Here is a 19,032-nt window from a genome sequence, read left to right on the forward strand (position 1 = left end):
TTCATTGCAGTTTCAAGGGATCTAGCTGGTTCACTTTCTAAAGAAATAGAGGTTTTGTGTACTTGGGACTTTATCCAGACCTAGCTAAAATGGATGTTGCTGAAGGTACCTTCTAATAGCATGTCTGGACTTGACCCTTACTTATTACTGTGGTGATGCATATCATGCACTAAGATAAACACAATTCCACTTCTGTTCTTTCATCGTGATACATGACATTAAAAAAATCCATTATTGAGAAGCTGCATATCTTAAAAACTTTTAAAAATCCCTTGAAATCTTATTTTAAAAAAGTGCCACTACCTTAAAAGAGCAGCCACCCCTAAAGGTTTTAAATAGGAATTCCCTTTTAACTTGTCAAGAGTGTGAAGTCCCTGCCCAGCTACATAACGTTCTTCATATTCCATCTGCATTACAAGATGTAATTGTTGGCTGCTGGAAGGGAGATTAGACAGGCTGTCAGGCTGGACATGACGTAGTCAGCTGGACAGTGTAACTCAGTATTTGGCAACTTCTGTGTAAAGAGCTGTTGGAAGTTTTTAGTACTTCAAGCTTAATGCGTGGCGTTCTTGTTTTTTGCCCTGCAATAGCAGATGTACTCATGAAGCATTCTTTAAGACTGGAAACTCAGTCCATCTAGGAAAGGGCAGTAACTGTACCAGTTAATCTGGCATGGCTTCTCCATTAGGAGAGATAGAGACTTCATACATTTTCTACTCGTTAAGGAGAATAGTCCAATTCATAGCTCAGACAGTTTAAACCCCCTCCCTAAAGAGGCCATCCCAAGAACTGATGACTATCTCTTAAGTGCAGCTGTCCATTTAGCCGTTTTATGTACTATGAGCCCTATGAAATAATCGGAAGTATTAGTTTCTGGAGATAGTACAGTTCCATCAGTGCACATGCTCATCATTTTCATATTTCCACCAAAAAAAGGGGCTGGCTGACCTCACAAGTAAACACTGCCTATCATTTGCTGAACAGAATATGTTCATTTGCAGGTATTTATCATTAATGTTACCTCTGTCTAACGTAGGAGTGGAATATCTGCTGTGGATTATGATGAACTAAAAGGAAAAGCAATAAAGGCACCATTATTCATGAGTGATTTGTTCTTAGACAGGTCAGCACCTATAGTCATGAGATACATATTCAAAGCACTAAATGAGAGTTTAAACTTCCATATCTCATAAATACTATATGGAGTTGTTAATCTAAATTACTATACATTTTATTGGAAGTTCATCTGTATTCCCTATACTCTGCCCAAACACAGAAGAGAAAAATGTTCACAGGAATTGAAAAAACTACAGACTGAAATGACATGCCCTTGAATGGTCAGCATTAATCAAATCAACTCACTCATATCTGTGATTCAGTCCCAGCTACAGGGACATTAAAAAAAAGTTAAAGCAAAATCCATTTGCTTTAACTGCTTTTAATGAAAAGGACTCTAGCTCTAGCATTTCATGCTCTAGCATTTAATGGCAGATGAGCAATTCCAAGCTGTTCATGCTGGCATTTTACCTAAAAGTATGACATTTCTTAGAGCAGCTCTGTAAGAAATTAGATGGATTCTTAAAATAAGAAGAAAGTTATTCAGAACTCTCATTTCTGAACTATGGTAAAGGCCAGTTAAGAAGTTGTCTAATTTTACGTTTTAGATCCTGTCAAAGAATATGGATGTGCCCCCTGGCCTAAAGTTGAAAATTTAATTAAAAAGTGTTTGAAGGAAAATCCTCAGGAACGGCCAACATCTTCACAGGTATTACTTAGTGTATTTATTTGTATTTTTGTGGTAGATGATACAATTCAGTTGGCGTGCTTTCTAAAAAGGAATGGGACATTTCAGTTAGTAAGAGGCGCAGGGTTTTTTCTGTTCTTTTCTGGAAGCGAAACAGCCATGGAATATCGCCGGCTCTCGCCATCCGGGATAAACTGTATCTACCAACCATGTATTCTAGCCTGCTGTTTTTCCCTGTGTTGCTGTATAGTGATTGTAGCAAAACAGGATTTGGATAACTTCATGGTCTTACTAGAGCTATGCAAAAAGGACTTTGTTATACAGTACCAGTGTGGTTAGCCTATACCGCTCCACGCATGTGAGAGGGGGAACAGCAGTCTGGATCTGAAACCTACTGTCTGGTATCACACGTCGCATTGATCTTTGAAACGGGTGAAATTTTCAAACATGTCTTAACCCCATTGGCGTCCTGAAATTTTAACAGAAAAATAAGAGTCAACGTAAAGGTGCTCAGTGTACAAAGACTGCTCATTAATAGTGGTAATACGAATGAGCAGACCTGCTGGGATACTATGTCCATGTTCCAGAAAACATTGTTATCCACTGCTTGTTATTTATTTATCACTGTAGAAGCCATTGTTATTACCATGTGCATGTTGTGGCTTGCTTTGTAGGTTTATGAGATCCTGAATTCTGCAGAGCTTCTCTGTTTGATGAGGTATGTTTCAATACCCAGCACGTCCACAGCAGAGTGCATGGTAGCTGCCAATCAAAGCTGCAAGAAGGCAGGAGTCTGGATAGGCAATGGGAACACAGAAAAAGCACAACTTTCCTTTGTTAACCTAAATACAGATGGACATACTTGTGAGGTATGTGGGAAAGTTGCCATTTATTCTAATTTTTTGGCACCCAGATGTATTTCAGAAGTATTAATTGCATTTTAACATTAGGATATTACTTCTGGCAAGCTAAGCTTTGAGAGAACAAAGATTGCTCATAAGTGAGTCATCATTGTATCCATGAAATGAAGCAGAAACGCAGAAATGAAGCAGAAACGCAGTCACTTTTTCCTCTCTTCCTGCCATCCAGCCTGAACTTTCTCGTAATAATGTCTTTCCACTGCTGGGTTCCTTTCTTCCCCTCAGATGGAAGCTATTTCTAGCACAGAGGCTAGAACAAGGAGTAACAGTTATACAGCCCTTCCTATCTCTGCCTCCCTTAACAATCCAGTTACTCTCTTAACAGTTCCTCTCTTCCCATGGATGCCACCTCCTTGTGCCACTTTGGCTGATACCCTCCAGTTCTTTTCATTTGCTTTTTGTACATCTCAGTCCCGTGCCATCAGAAAAAGGAAGAGGTTTTACCCAGGCCTGATGTGCTGTGATGAACATGTGTGCCAGAACTGAGTGTGATTCATCGTCAAAGTTGTTTAAGTTATATTTCCATCTGCCATCTGTTGACCGTGATACATTTGAATTTGTAGCTTTGGTATAAACTATATGGCTTATTTTTCTAAAACTAAAATGAGAAGAAGAAGTATTAGACCAGTACTTTTATTGTTAGCAATTAAACTGAATGTAGATTGCAGGGTAGTTCTATTTGCTTAATTCTCTGATGGCTTTGAGACCTTCATTAGAATAGAGAGAGAGAACTTTTTTTTCAGCATTCAGCTTAGAGATTTTCCTGTGTACTGTTTGAAGGGTCCTTACGAGCACTTTGAAGATAGATGGTACAGTTGAAGATGTATTCTGCTAATAGGAAATTAAATTTGTTAATGGGGAGGTTAGGCCAGTCCAGGGTCTGAGAGGATTGTACTTTATTTTTATTGCCAGCAATTTACTAGCATTTACCCTTACTGAAATCATAACCAGGTTGTTTTTCCTTTTTTTTCTGACTCAGGATATCACAGATAGTAAAATCTTAAGTTTAGCCTTAGTGACCCTTCCTACTGAGAAAGAAAACTGGATTGTAGCAGGAACCCAGTCTGGTTCTCTGTGGGCACTTAACACAGAAGATGAAACAAGAAGGCATCGTCTGCAGAAAATGTCAGATTCCATCACTTGTTTATACTGTAATTCTCTTTCAAAGCAAAGGTATAAATGAATTTAAATATTTTGGGTTACATTTTGAAAATATGACTAAACAGAGATGTTCAGAAAATGACAGCTGTACACTCATGCAGTTTTGTTCAGACAACTGCTTATTTTGCCTGTACTTTCACTTAATTTTGCACCCAGCATAACTGGAGACTACATTCTTGACCACAGGTGGCTGTATTTGCTTTTAGTGTTCAATGAAACTCTCGAAATACCAGAGGCTACTCATTTAAATTCCTCTTACCTGATTAAGGCATTTCTAGAATTCATTATTTTATTTTATTTCAGCAAACAGAAGAATTTCTTCTTGGTAGGCACAGCTGATGGCAGACTGGCAGTTTTTGAAGACAGAGCAGTAAAGGTAGACTGGTTCTTTGCTGTTTGTTCTACAAAATACTCTCAGTAATATGTAAAGCAACTACCAATAGTAGCTTTATTTCATGCAGCTTATTTTTTAATTGCTTCTCTAAAACTAAAAATAATTTTCTACTACAGTCTTAGAGGAACTGCACCTGTTTTACAGTATCTGTTTTAACCAATAGAGTTAAGAGGGGGAAATTATTTCTCATTATAGGACTTTGAAAGGCCTGGCAAACTGACTAGAGAGTGACAATAATGGTTGTTATTAAGAATATTCTAAGAGTTTTAATCTCCTTTATTTATTGCTGTCATAGCTCCTTTTTCTTTTCGTTCACACTAACTTTTCGTAGAACAGATGTCTTAAAAAAGACAATATTGTTAAGATTTTCTGTAGGTCAGACTTCTGCTCACAGAACAGGTAAAGATAAAGAAGTGCTGGGAGTTGTTTGTATCAGCTGGTTCCTGAGGGTTAGCTCCTGACCATATGCCATTTAGAGCAGTTATGGATTTGCAGTGCATTGCAGAACTAGAATATGGTCCAGTGTGGGATGTCTCCAAGATATGGATGTGACTTTCCATCCAGTTCGTGAACTGCACCAGGGGTTGCAGAAGGTGTCGGTCCCAGCTCTGTCCCGTTTCCGCTCACACAGGCTGTTTTCTATGAGACATCTGTCATGAGACTATAGTGCTTTTCAGTCTCTAACATTCTGGTAAGACACCAGAAAATTTGGCTGTGTAAATTTAATTCAGCAGGCTGTGTGGCCTTGTTTTAACAGTTTCTGAGTGTCTGTATACTCCATGTTTCTAATGGAGAGTATCTTTTTTCTTGCAGTGTAAGGGTGCTACACCTTTGAAGATACTAACTATAGGAAATGTTAGCACACCACTGATGTGCTTAAACGAATCCTCATACTTATCTGAAAAAAATATTATCTGGGGAGGCTGTGGAACAAAGATCATTGCCTTAACTAGCGATTTCTCTGTTCAAAAGCTCATTGAAACAAAGACAAGTCAACTGTAAGTTTTTTTAAGAAATTATGTTATTGTTTCTTTCATCATTTTCATTGAAGATTTCTGGCAGTACTTTGATGTAATGTCTTGTTCTAGAGCTCGTTCTTTCAGTTCTCTTGTTTCTGTTCTTTTCCTTTCATAATACAGGTGGAATACAATGTGCATTAAAATAAGATCAGTGAGTAGTGTTTAAAGTATTCATTGCTGCTTTTAAACAAGGGATATGCATTTTTACTAGATAAAGAATTTATGAAGTCAGTATCTATTCAGAAAATGTATAAATGCAACTGATGAGTTTTTCTCCCCCAATTCCATTTGTCCAGGCCCTGTTTACTTTATTTAGAATTATACACACGTAATAGCGTAGTATTTGTCCTTACGTGTTTGTCAGTTTGATATGTGTGCATATCTTTGCCCTATATAGTTAAATCATGTATGATTGCTGACTTCTCGTTATTTAGATTAGAGACTGAAGTTTTCGGAGTGTTTGATTTAATTCTCACATGGGCAAATCCTGCTCTGAAGTTAAGGGGAATTTTTCCTGAGCAGAGAAAGCAGTGTTTGATTTTACGCTAGTAGAGATCATTATTCTGGGAAATGAATTTGCTTTGGAAAATAATGTGTTAATATAAAGCAAGAAACTAAAACTTCAGTAAAATGCAGTTCAATGGCAAGATGCAAAACATGTCACAGGAATAATTTGAGCTTTGTGGAGACAAAACTGTATATGGTTTTGAAGTTAAAGTTGTCAAAAGCAAGTAACATTACTGAGTGTCTGCTGTCAGGGACCTGTGATTTTGAGCTGTTCTTCAAGATGAATTAAAGAGTCAGTGAAATAAGCTAATGCTGTTAAATTGCAGGGCCAATAATATTTTGGTACATGCAGGCACAGATCTGGCATGACAGACAAATTCGTATGTAGAGGAAAATAGTCAAAAAGGCTGTCAGCTGAAGTGAAACAAGAGCAGAGCAAGGTGAACTAAATCTCACTGCTGCTTTTTACGCTTAGTCATCTTTGTGTTGAGTGACCCTTTGTGGTCTTGTGGGCCCTGTGAAAACTATCGAGTGTCTCCAGACATTGAAAGAGTGGCAGGAGAAAGGTGGAGTTTGCCCTGCTGTGATGTGAGCATATGTGATTTGAGCAGATAAATGGGAAAGATTTATTAATAGGTTTTTGGGCATTAATGTGCCTCCAGGGATATCATCAGCATAACTCCATTACTGTGAGAATTTATGTTGAACTGTAGGAAGATTACAGCAAACCCTTTCAGTTGTATCCTAGCCCAGTTTAGTTTTAAGGCTGAATGACTCTGTAAGAGTTAGAGGGAAGCTAACCCCACTAATAATACCCAAGTTTTTCTACTAGATATTTTCTGTGTATCTAACTGGAGTTCTTTTCTCTTCTAGGTTCTGTCATAACGCTTACAGTGATGCAAACATTATTTCAATAGCAATAGACAAATCCATCTACTTGGCAAAGAAAAACAGCCATTTTGTGGAAATCTGGGACAAGAAGACAGAAAAACTTTCTGAACTAATTGACTGTGCACATTTTCTTAAGTAAGTGTTTTATTTCAGATTGATGGCCTGATGCATCGAAAGCTGGATATCAGATTGTCTTCTCTAGCATAGTACCTTAGCTTGCTGGAGGTAAGGGATTTGCCCAATTCTTTGGGCAAATGTGGAGTTCTTTTCCTCTCTTTTGGCTCAGAACTTCAGAATATCCCATACAGAATCTCAATTTTTTAAGACCCTTATTATATTTCACAATTTGTCTATGATTTCAAGAAGATTCATTTAACTCTGCTCAAGAAAGAAGAAAGTCTTTTACTGTCCTTCAGGTACTAATGCTTTTGCATCCAGTTACTTCCTGCATCCCCTGAATAAGAATGTCTTCTCTCTCCAGTGCACAGATTCAGTAGGAGATCAGAGTTTTATTAACAGTGACGGTGATTTTCATTTGCATTTAAATTGTTCCTCTCCCTTAATGTGCCATGTCCATTTCATTTTCATGGTGAGGTCAGGAGCAGCTCTAGGTGTGCTCCTCCCACTTTGCAGTGGCATTATTCTCCTGCAGACCGGGAGAGAACAGAGAAGTATACCTGCCTCCTATTTAAAGGTCTTTTGAAGCAGACCAGTTGGGTCTCAGAAGTCCGGTAGTTTTCATCCCAGTTCATTTCAAGTCAATCAGCTGATCAGCATGAGATTTTTGCAGCTTGTCTTGATGAATGATTGTTTAAAAGGCTGGTATTGAGAGAGTCATTTTAGCAGTTGCGGAATAGTGTGCCATAAGATTTTAATACAAATTCTCTCCATACTCATAGGGACGAAGTGGAAAAACTAAATAAGGAATCAAAACATAAACTGGCTTATTCTGGAAGAGTGAAGACAATTTGCCTCCAGAAAAATACTGCACTGTGGATAGGGACAGGAGGAGGACATATCTTGCTGCTTGATTTATCAACACGTCGTCCTGTACAAGTTATACACAACTTTTGTGATTCTGTTAGAGTCATGATAACAGCTCAGCTAGGTAAGTAAAACCATCAAATGATGAGTACTTTGAAATCAGTGCCAAGTTTAGGATTGCTGTCTCCTGTTTGGCATGGTGTTCCAGGAACAGATTAGCATTTTCCGTGTTTTGTTCATTCATTCTATTCCACTGCTGTCATCTTCAGTCAAGGCCAGACACTCCGGTGTTGGCTGAATACAGCAGGCTGTCATACCTGTGCCCACGTAAAACAACAGCTCTTCCCTGGCTTGTCACTGATCAGCACACGAACACACCCCACCTTCACTGCGTCCTCATGCCATAACTCAGCACAGCGCTCACCGTCTTCTGTCAGGTCGTCTTCATCTTGATCTGTGTCTGCCTGTGTTCTTTCTCCATCTTAAGTTTTATGCTTCTGACTTCTCTCTCTGTGGAGCTTGCTAGGTTTTAATAATTTTTCCTTAATTGCTTATTGCCTAGTTTTCTTCTCCCATCCTTATTCAGGAATAGTTCTTTTAGGTTTGAGTCACAGGCAGATCACAGCAAAGCTGGGAAAGTGCTGCACACTTGGACTCAGGGTGCAGACTTGCACATATGTGCTGTTGCTGTCACCAGGGCCAGTTGTTTCCAGCTGCTGTAGGCAGACACTAGTTGTGGGTTTTCAGTGGTAATTACAAACAGCCAGAGGAGCATAATTGAGTATGGGGCACTTCTTGGCTGTTGTAACTTCCTTCACCTGTACACTTTCCTGCGTCTCTCCCAAAAGTGATAAAGGCCATACCAACTCAAGAGTTCATTGTACTGCAGTGGTGGGTACACTTAAAATACACATCACTTCAAAAAGTACTCCGTGGCACAACACGTGGATTCCCATCACCTTCCACTGTGTTTTGAAAAAGACTCTGGAGTTCCCTTGTCAGTGTGATTTAAAGTGTGTTTGCTGTCAAAAAAAGACTCTGAAGCTGTTGTTGTGGACTCAGAAACACACTGTAATCCTGCTAGCAAACTTCATAGTTGCAGGCTGTGGATGTTTTCTCATTACCATCATGAACTTAATTTGGGCGCTGTTTTTTTCCTTTCTGGCACCAGAAATATCCATAGACTACAGTTAGCTCATAGTGCTGACAGTGTTGTATGAGTCAAAAAAGCTCCATCTTCCTCTGACTTGCCTTTGCCTGAGACAGCAAGTTTGTACAGTCTGTTCAGTCCTCAGCTGTTAAAGAGTGCCAGCTATAGAGTCCAGATTCACTAGCACAGCATTTTCAGTCCTTCTAGTCCTGATAGCTACAACATTAGAACTATAAAGGGACGTTTTATTTTTAGGATTTTGTAAAGAATACTCACTATGAAAACAAAATTTCTGCCTCACCTATTACTGTCATCAATAGGGAAAGTATATTGTATAGAATAATACAGTGTGATTTAAAAAGCCTTGAGTCTCATATTCTTTGTTTCTAGTCATTTCAACATTTTTAATCAGAATATTATGTACAGAAAAGCTAATACTTCAGGAGAAACTGAGTTTAGCTGCATTTGCACAAATCTCAAGAATGGCAAGTAAGGTTGATACAGGCAGTCTGATATGTACTTTTTTTCTTTTGATCATTTTTTCCCAGCAATTATTTATAAGGGTTGGGTTTTTTCCTAAATTCAAAGACTTTGTTTTTACTGGGATTTTCACAGAATCCATGAAGATGGCACTGAGGCTGCTGAGCAATTCTGCAATAGTAATGCATTGCTTGTGTGAAATGAGAGAAGATAGAGGGAAATATTTTTATATTAAATAGTTTAAGATTAAAATATATAATGTCAATCAGATGTAAATATTTCAGGGAAAAGAGATTGCCAGACTTTGAGACATCAATTTTATCTGTAGCTCATCTATGAATATGGAAATGTAATGTCTTTTTCTAATTCTCTCACTTAACACATTGACGTACAATAGACATGAGACATCACAGAGAATGATTTATATGTAAATCTCTAGTTCATTTTGCAAGTGAAAATTTAAACTTCTATACAGTAAGAAGGGAGCCTAGCCTGAATAAGAAACATTATACATAAGTTCCAGTCACTTTTTTATGGAGTATGGGTAGGACTGGTTGCCAGAAAAAACAAAAGCGTTGAAAAATCTGAGCATGAAAGATGTGTAGGGTTTCCACCAGCCCTCACCTACCGTAAGCAGATTTACATCAATATCAAAGGAGAATATACTGCAGATCTCCACAGGGCACGAAAAATCTCTCTCGACCTTGCCTGGGGGACCCACTAGAAATGTTTGCCGACTCAGAAGGAACGTATCGTGAGGGGAACACTCAAGTGTGGTCACACAAAACTTCCAAGACTGTGGCTTTCACAGTAAGCCGTACTCCTGTCTATTTATATCCCAGAAACTGACCCCTCCTCATCTTTTCTCTGGGGGAGTGGGTAAGACTTCATGTATGAAGAGGTGTGGGGAGGTGTGGGGCGCAGTGCTGCAGCTGGGGTGTCTTCACACGGAGGGGCTGTTCCTTCCCTGGCCTGATCCGCGACCCAGGTACGTAGGCTGGCTCCTGGGTTCCTCTGCCAGCGTACAGCTAAGGGCTCGCTGCCCTCGTTGTGCTGCCAGTACGGCAGGGTGCTGCCGTGGCAGGAGAACACGTCACAGCTTCCATCTGTCTTGCAAGACATTTATTAATATATCTTGTTGGGAATAAGCAGGAAGTTGGTATTGAAACACTGGCACATTCACCTTATACCTCTGTGATCCAGCCACTCCTGTCTTCCTCGTCTTTTTTTGCATTATTCAGTAGGCACCTTCCTATGATCCATCCCTTATTTCTACTTCCCTGCTAACTCTCCTTTCCTACCTACCTGCCATCGTTAGTTCAGAACACTTTTCATTAGTTTGTATCATATTTGGTTGGCTTGGTTTTTTCATAACCAAACTGATGACTGGCACTTTCTTTTTTCTGCTGTGCACTGGGACTTCATTTGCAGCCTGTCCCTTCGCTGGGACATCTGTTTCCTGGGATTCTACCACCTCTGCTGGTGGCATATAATGGGGTGCTTTGTTCCTGGGCTTGTTCAGCAGGCTGGCCAGCCGATCCCGTGCTCATGCCTTTGAACCCTGGTAAACCCCTGCGTTAAATGGAGATGTGAACTATGTTGTTTTCATGGCTGGGTTTTTCATGGTTAATGATTTTGAATAAAGGGTCCGGTTGACTGAACTCTGCTTTCTGTCCTCTTAGTGGCATGATGTCATCTACTCCTTCTGTCCTTAAATTACAAAGTTCCCGGTAAAATTAAAATTTGACATTTTATTTCTTTGAAAAAGGGAGTCTCAAGAATGCAGTCCTGGTTTTGGGATATTGCTATAAAAGCGACACCGAAGACAACAAATATCACAAAGGTACGTGAGCTGTGTTTTATTAATTTGTATTATTAGTGGAGCAGATGCTATTATGCTTGACTACCCACTGAGAGTGGAGAGTTGATGATCATCATTTGATATAATTTTATTGAAACATCATTATTAGTTTTTGTTGTCTGTTGCATTTCTGGGCTCCATACAAACTAACAGTAACTTCCAAAAATGGATCAGAGGAAGCCACTATTTGAAGCCACTATTATAATTTGCTGGAAAACTGTATTTGGAGAGTAAGTGTCATTGTCTAATTGGAGAATGTATCAAATGGATTTCCAGAGGGGTCTGTGTTAGGCCAGGAATCCTCAACGTGTTCCTGAATGATGTGGATGAAGGAATAGTGAATGTGCTTTTCAGATTTGCAGACAATTCTCAGCTAAGACAAAGCCACAAGCACACTGGAGGGCAGGATTAGAATTCAAAATGACCTTGACGAATAGAACAAATCGTCTGGAAGGAAATAGGATACAATTCAGTAAGGACAAATGCAAGACCTTTTACTTAATTAGGAATGATCCGTTGTACCAACATGAGGAAATGATCAGCTTAAACAGCAGTGCTGCAGAAAAAGGGTTATAATTGATTGCAGGCTGAACATGAGTCAACCGTGTCACGTTGCTGCAGAAGAGGCAAACACCATTCTCACACCAGTCGAAAAGCAGTGTCTGTGAGACATGAGCTAATTCTTACACTCTGCTGAGGGCTGAACGGCCTCTGCTGGAGGAGCGTCTCCATTTGGGACATTCCTGAATGATCTGGACTAAGGAATAGTCCAGAGGAGAGAAATATAGCCTGTGAGGAAATGTTGCAGGAAGTTAAGTTGCTCAATATAAATAAAGCTTAGAGAGGACATGATAATAGGCTTCAAATACGTAAATAAAGAGGAGGGGAATAAAGACTTCTATGTATTCCCTGTGGGTAGGATAAGGACTAACCAGTTTCTGCTACAGCAAGGGAGATTTAGGTCAGGCATCAGGAAAAACTTCCTGACAATTAGGATAGTGAAGTGCTGGAATAGGAAGACAGAAAATCTCCATCTGCGGGTTTTTCTAAGAACAGTTACAGTTGGTGCTCCAGTCAATGCCCTTCTTCACCTTTATCTTATCCCAGTTTCAATGACTCCTAAAAATGTGGCAATGACAGTATAAAGTTAAGGGTGGCAAGTGTACATGAGCTGACTGTTTGGAGTAAAATAAGAATCAAACTTACAGCAATGGTTTTTATATTCTGATAGTCCCTGATTGTTACCATAAGAACACCTCTTGTCTTTTTAGCCTTTTTACTGTATTTAAGAGTGCCATTAATTATACAGAGAGGAATCTGAGACTCCCAGAAACCTTGGGGCCTTAGTTTGTGAGCCCCTACTCATGCAAGTGTTCTCAATTATCCTTATTCCACTAAAAGCAATGTGAATTCTCCATGAATAGAGTTGCTTGCATGCAGGGAGACTGAAGAAGTGACTGCTCCCTAGTATACTCACTACCTTACAAAATCAGTTTTCATTTTTAGTTTACAGTGAATGGGTTTTGAGTCTTGTAAGCATTTAGGGTATATCTGCTGGGGAAAATAGAGATTAAATTTTATGCAGGCACCTCAGTACTAGCATTATCTGTAGCTCAGATCAGTACCTTATGGCCCACAGGCGCAAGAAATGGTTTTTCAAGTGCTTTTAAATGGTGTACTTTAAGTTTAGGAACTGGAATACAAATCATTGTGCAAGTACAAACAGCTTGTAACCCGTAACTGCACTACCTCACGCATTAAGTGTCATATAACTTGTCTTCCAGGTCCTAAGCATCATGCTTCATTGAGGCAATTTACGAGTAATTAAAAAATAAGCAGATAAGCAAAACCACTTCTAATTGTTCAATAATTCTTCTCTTGTTGTTTTGTTGTAGTTTTCAATTCTTTTTTTTTTTTTTTCCAGAATTACAATCCTGCGTGTCAGTGTGGGACATTAACCTGCCTCATGAAGTGCAAAACCTGAAAAAACATATAGAAATGAGACAGGAATTAGCAGAAAAAATGAAGAGCTTTTCTTTGGACTGAAAAGTCACCCTGCAAGTGCCCTTCTCTTTTCTAGTCTTCCATCCTAACTTACTGTGCAATATGTACGACTTCTTGTCGCTGAGGTCTTTAACCAAAAACCAGGAAGAAAATTGCCATGAGAGAGGCAGTTGGTATTCACAGGATATCAAGAAAAAAGAAGGATAAGTTATTTGTAATAAATATTTGAAAGGACACGAAACTATTGAGAATTTCTGAATCTAAAGTGTTATCATGCATCTGTTGTTTACTTGTGAAGTTCTGCTCTCAGCAACTGTGGCTCAACTTCAGTGTAACATTGTTCATCCGGTTCTTGGTCCCAGTTAAATTGGGAATAACCAGGAGACTATAAATGGTTCTTATTTACTTCATTATCTCTACTGAGTGGACGCTGTAATAAGAAGCAAAATGCAAGCCTCTATGTGTATTGCGGTTTGCATGTATGAGTTTGCTCTGATGATTCATGATTTAGTAATAAGTCAGAGCTCATGACCCTGAGTATATGAAAGAAAACATTCTATTTTATATAATAGCAGTGTTTAAAGGAACATGTAATGACTACATTACTCCTTGAAAACAACAGGCAGAATAGTCTTTATTTCTTCCTTGAATAATTGACATTTTTTCGTTATGATCAGAAAAAAAAAGTTGTGCTACAATAAAATAGCTCAGAATTCAGAATTTAAATGCACCGACAGGCTTTTGCAAGTTGGTGTCCCCTTGCAGTACTGCAGTCTGCCTTGTCCTAGGAGACGTAGTCCCATCACTATGAACATTAGCAATCACCTCTATCTGTTGTACAGCTCACTTTGAAAAGCCAAGAGAAAACACAGAGTGAAAGCTCTGACCCAGATGCTGCTACAACTTGTACCGCAAAGGTGGCAGCACGCTGCTGTAGCCAGACTGCTGGTTCGTAGTCCAACTTGCTGGTTTGCTGAGCTCAATCTTAAAAAAAAAGGGAACTTTCACTTTGATGTTTCTAATGTGCAAAGTTTCCACTTATTCTTGTTTTAATTTGTGTTGTTATTTTGAGGGTAAGCAGGGGAACCTTGAGGGGTGTAAGAATTGGCTACCTCTTGCATATAACTACCAGAATTTGTTGCCAAACATCTTCACTAAAGAGATGCCTTTTGCTGCTCTCTGGCTATAAGTCCAAGCTGCTGCTTACCGCCTGCACTGACCGGCTCTAAGTGCATGCCTTACTTCTCTCCATCAGAAGACGGATGTCATTTTCTTTTTTTGATACCAAAAGAATCCATAGGGCGCTCCTGAAATCTCAAGGAGTGGAGTATCCAGAGCCATTCCTGAGTCCATGGAGCTGAACAAGGTTGAGCAACCAAAAAGTTCTCAGTCCCATTTTTACAGTTTTGGAGAAATTACATACTAGGACAACAGCATTGATTGTGTCCAGCCGTATCCTTGTTCTAGTTTCTGCCATTTGTTGAGTGCGTACTCAGGATTTCTTTCAGATATGCACCCCAGTTTTTATGTATTCTTGTAATCTGCATACTGAGAATAATTTGCTATTTATATGGGATTTTATAACTCAGAAAATATATATTATCTTATAATGAATACTTTTTTTAAAAAAATAGAGTATATGTATTGTGATTATGTTTGTTTATAAGTCATTTTGAGATGTAAGCCTTAAACCTTTTTATTAAAACTGTGCTTTGTTAATAACATAGTCTACTTTCTGATCGCTGAATTTCCAAGGAGGAGCTTTTGTGGAGCTTAATCCCTTACACCAGCGTGACGCAAGATCCCAGTTTGTGGGTTGCTTTGACTCAGCTGCATTCCCACTTTTCTCTGTCCCATAGCGCACGTCTTGAGCCCTTTTCCATTCCCCAGTTTGTTTTCTGCTTCGTGTTCCTTGCAGCCTTTCCCAGAGCTGGGAGGTGACCGTAAGCAGTACTGTCCTTGCGGTCATTAGGCACCTCTTCCCAGAGCCTCTGGAAAAGAATGATCCATAGATTGCATCCAGCCTGCATGGCAGGTATTACAGGGATAGCGAAGAACGAAAGAGATGATAGCGACCAAATGAAAGACAGGAGGTCGTTACAAACCTGACTCAATTGGCCACTGCTGAATCATCCCTGGTGAGAGGGTAAAATTCTGCAACAGCGGTAACCCACTGTGACTGCTTAGCACTCGTTCCTACGGAGCACCGCGATCCAGCTGCGTCCCCCCCGAATACTTTCCAGTACTGTAAGAAAGGATTTGGAGAAGATCCTGCGCTGGTGCCTCTTGTTGTTCTTTTCCATGTGATGGAGTCCAGCAGCGCATCTCTGGCCACCTTCAGCCCTGCTCAGCTCACGCTGCACAGCTGCCTGTCTGCCGAGGGTGGCATTCCTTGGAGAGCGTAGTGACAGGGCATAGCCTGTCAAACGAGGTGGACAGCCCTCAGCATCCGTCTCTTTCCTGAGTGTGGGAAAGCTGGGGAAGGAGGTGGCTGCAAAACTCTTTGGCCAGAAGCTGGCAGGCAGTAAGTGTGCAGGCCTGATTTAGAAGCGCTCAGGGACTGGCATCCGCTTCCCAGCTGGGACATGGCACCAAGGGGAAGAACAGCGCTTCCGTACGACAACCATTTAAACCTTTCCATTAGGAAACCTTTTCCCAGAAACGTCTCTACTGACAAACTATAAGGAAAGAGGGGAAAAAGAAGATCCATGACTTTGTGTTCCCTCTGGTTTCAGTGGAGCTGTTTGGAAACCAGTAGGCTGTGATCAGCTAAGAGTATAAGCTCTACCAGATGCAATGCTTCCTGGATACTTAGGGTAACCTCCAGCACCCGAAAACAGACGGACAACCCTTACTTCAAAAAGGAGCCTCTTTGCTCATGGGAAACAAGCAGCAAGGTTTGGCTGTGGTTTAACACCCGAGCTGGAACACGTCATTAACTCCACGTTCTCAGACCTGTGCAGCTAAAGGATGCTGGGGTTTAGACCTAAAGACAAAGAAATAAACTCCACAGCGTGAGCTGAATGCTTGACTCGCTATTGATTTTATTTTTTTTAAGTATCCTTCCCCTCCTGTGCTACTGAGTTTAATTAGGGTCATTCTTTTTATTGGTTGCTTGCTCTGACACGGAGCTGGTTCATCTGTACATTAATTTTAACCTTATTTCTTTTACAAGCAGCGCCTGGTTAACCCCACTGTAAACAAGTTATACAGCCCGATTTCGTGTACTTTCTGTATTATATGCTGGCATTCCTCTTACTCTGAAATCTCGTACGTCCTCTTGTGTCCCTTATTATTATCCTACCACTTCTTTATGTACCACTTTGGGGCAAAACTGGGACGTGGAATGGAGGAGAGAGAATGAGGCCTCCTGGACGCGAGTTGGTCCCCAAGCACGGGCATTTGTCATTACTGCCACTTCACAACCGCACCCATCTACCTGGAGCCAGCACGACAAATAATCCACTTTATGATGAATTCTTCAGATACCAGCGACACGAGAAAGCAGTAAAAGGGAAAAGAATGAGGCTCAGTGCACGAGGAAAAGTCAACAACAACATTCATATTTTTCTATCATCAGTCTCTCAAGTAGAAAAGCGTATGAACAATTCCTCTTCTCACTTATTTTCTGGCCTTTAAGTCAGTCATTAAGAAAGCTAAACCCAGCTCCCATTACCTGTCTAAAGAGAACCAAATTTTCTGACCAGAACTAGCAGTTGTTCTGTTTTTTCTGCCTGAATCAATTCTTCATCCGTATTCTGAACTCATCCCAGGACTGTCCTGACCTGCCCAGGCGCTTCGTCAAGGCCTTTGAACAAGTATAAATAAAAACTACATTTATCGGCTGGCCAGTGTACCGTTTTGTTAACTTTTCCAAATCTTTTTTTTTATTTGTTACATAGGCATGCATCTTTATAACAATTTTATTAGTTTATAAATACGGAGTGGCATAATCACATGAGAGCTGAGAATCATACTTATTGCAGATCTGTATTTTAAAATTCATGATTTTAAGAGGGGGAAAACACCAACCCGCAAGATGTATTATTGTTGTATTAGCAAAGGGAAACCTAGTTTAGCAAAAATTTAGAAGCCAATGCAAGTGAAATTTCCAGCCTCCACCTTCAGGAAGGCTCTTTGCCGTATTTGTGAGCTGTGCGGGTTCTGGATGAAGACCGCAGCTCCTGTAGCTGCAGACACCTCGGCAGGACTCCTCAGTACTTACTTACCCCAGGGACTCCTCAGTACTTACCCTAGGTCCTGTTCAATTAAGTATCAAAATGACAAGAATGATCGAATTGTGAAACAACTTTTTTTCCCTGCAGTGACCTTATGCTGACTGGTACCTACCATTTACATGGTTTATTTGGACTGAGCAGTAAACTGGAATTATTTTTAAGAGGGTATTTAAAATTACAATACACCCATATGTCAACAAAAAAAACCCGAATTTTTTAAAACTAGCCTAAGACAATTCTGCTAAAACCAAAATGAAAGTAAAAGCAAGTTAAGGCTTTTTCTTTTTTCCTTTTCTCCTGCGCTGCTTTGAGTTTTCTCGCAGCCTGAGAAGGCAGCAGGCGGGCGCCGTCAGGTTTGATAGGCCTTGCCGTCGCTCCCCACAAACGCTGTCACTAATTAGCACAAAGAGACTTAAAAATCAATGCTGTGTCTCTGGCGTATGTAATTATTTACTTCACTTCCACCACAGCCCATTAGCGGCAATGACCTGAAAAGTTAAAAGTGGATAGAAAAGGGGAAAGAAATTAAAATCTCCTCCTGTGGCAATTGCAGTGTTTTTCCTTTTCTGAGAGAGAAATCTCAGCCTTCTGCCGTGCTTTTCCCGTGCCACCGCTTGGCGCTGCCTCCTTGGCTGTGCTGGGCTCTGATCCCGCTCCCATCCAGCCGAGAAGCACAGAAACCATTTTGCAGTCTGGGGCAGGGCGGGAAGAAAAGGAAAAGAAAAAAAAAAGAAAAAAAAAAAGAAAGAAGACAGTGCTGAAGAGCACAGTCCGCTGCCAGCCCAGCCCGGCACCCTTCCCACTGCGGGGGCCGGGTGCCCCACTTCGGTGCTGCCATTGAGACCCCACGAATCCCACGCCCAGCAGGGAAGAAAACGTGGCTGTGCAGCGCCCGATGGAGCCGGGGCTCTGCCTTCCTTCGGAAAGGCACCAAGGCGGGGAGGGGAGCGGGCTGGGGGCACAGGGCTGCCCAGCAAACGCCCCTCCAGGGCCCGGCCCTGCCCGCAGGGCGCCGTCATGGCGGTGGGTGATCCTCGGGGCTGCACCCGCTGAGGCAGCGCTCCCCAGTCACAGCCCCAGGGGATGTTTCCCCCCCAAAAAAAAGCATAAATCAGCTTTGGTTCCCCACCGGGCAGCAAACCAGCCAACTCGCGTGTGGTTGGAGGTAGTTTATTGCACTGCTCAAGAGTAAAACCACCCGCCCAGGGAGGAAGGGCTCAGGGACCAGCGCCCGCTGGGTGCTGGTGTGGGGCACGGGGGCTGCCACACCCAGGGGAAGGCTCCGCAGGCCACAGCTCCGGCCAAGGAGCACCCCGAGGCCAGGCTGCCTCTTTGCACCATCTTTTTTCTGCCTAGGCCTGTTTAGTCATGAGGCTGCAAAAGGGAAAAAAATATTTTGTGACAAGCTCCCATTTTAAGTCGTTTCTCAAGGGAAGGACAAGGCAGAACCAGTCACAGAGGGAAAGGAGAGGCCTTGGGCTCCCCTGCAGAGCCCGGGTCAGCCCGACACGGTGGCAGGAGCGCAGTGGCTCAGCTCACAGGGTCACACACCTCCAGCGTCGCCACCTCTTCCCCTGCTCCAAGTTTCATCGGCTCCCCCAGAGCCCAGCCCGTGCAGGACCATCGGCACAGCACGGCAGGACAAGCCTTTATCTCGTAGACAGAAAAATCATACGGCG

At 41.3% G+C, this 19,032-nt stretch overlaps 1 protein-coding gene across 2 annotated transcripts in view; it reads left to right on the forward strand.

The window, feature by feature from the left end:
• LRRK2 (leucine rich repeat kinase 2) overlaps nucleotides 1-14,653 on the forward strand; it is a gene marked incomplete at its 5' end in the record, with an annotated part of 71,530 nt that extends 56,877 nt beyond the window's left edge. Inside the window, 9 exons of one of the 2 annotated variants that reach the window (XM_082310133.1) lie at nucleotides 1,665-1,765; nucleotides 2,419-2,613; nucleotides 3,644-3,837; nucleotides 4,129-4,201; nucleotides 5,033-5,217; nucleotides 6,619-6,771; nucleotides 7,536-7,744; nucleotides 11,019-11,093; nucleotides 13,036-14,653. In XM_082310133.1, the coding sequence (XP_082166259.1) occupies nucleotides 1,665-1,765; nucleotides 2,419-2,613; nucleotides 3,644-3,837; nucleotides 4,129-4,201; nucleotides 5,033-5,217; nucleotides 6,619-6,771; nucleotides 7,536-7,744; nucleotides 11,019-11,093; nucleotides 13,036-13,157 (1,307 nt within the window). In that variant the 3' untranslated portion in view covers nucleotides 13,158-14,653. Of the gene's footprint in view, nucleotides 1-1,664; nucleotides 1,766-2,418; nucleotides 2,614-3,643; nucleotides 3,838-4,128; nucleotides 4,202-4,714; nucleotides 4,798-5,032; nucleotides 5,218-6,618; nucleotides 6,772-7,535; nucleotides 7,745-11,018; nucleotides 11,094-13,035 lie in introns of those variants that run through there. The other variant, XM_082310134.1, reaches the window with a different exon arrangement.
• Between the last annotated feature and the right edge of the window lie 4,379 nt (nucleotides 14,654-19,032).

The sequence above is a fragment of the Platalea leucorodia genome (genome assembly GCF_965183815.1).
Source record: "Platalea leucorodia genome assembly, chromosome: 4".
Lineage (NCBI taxonomy): Eukaryota > Metazoa > Chordata > Aves > Pelecaniformes > Threskiornithidae > Platalea > Platalea leucorodia.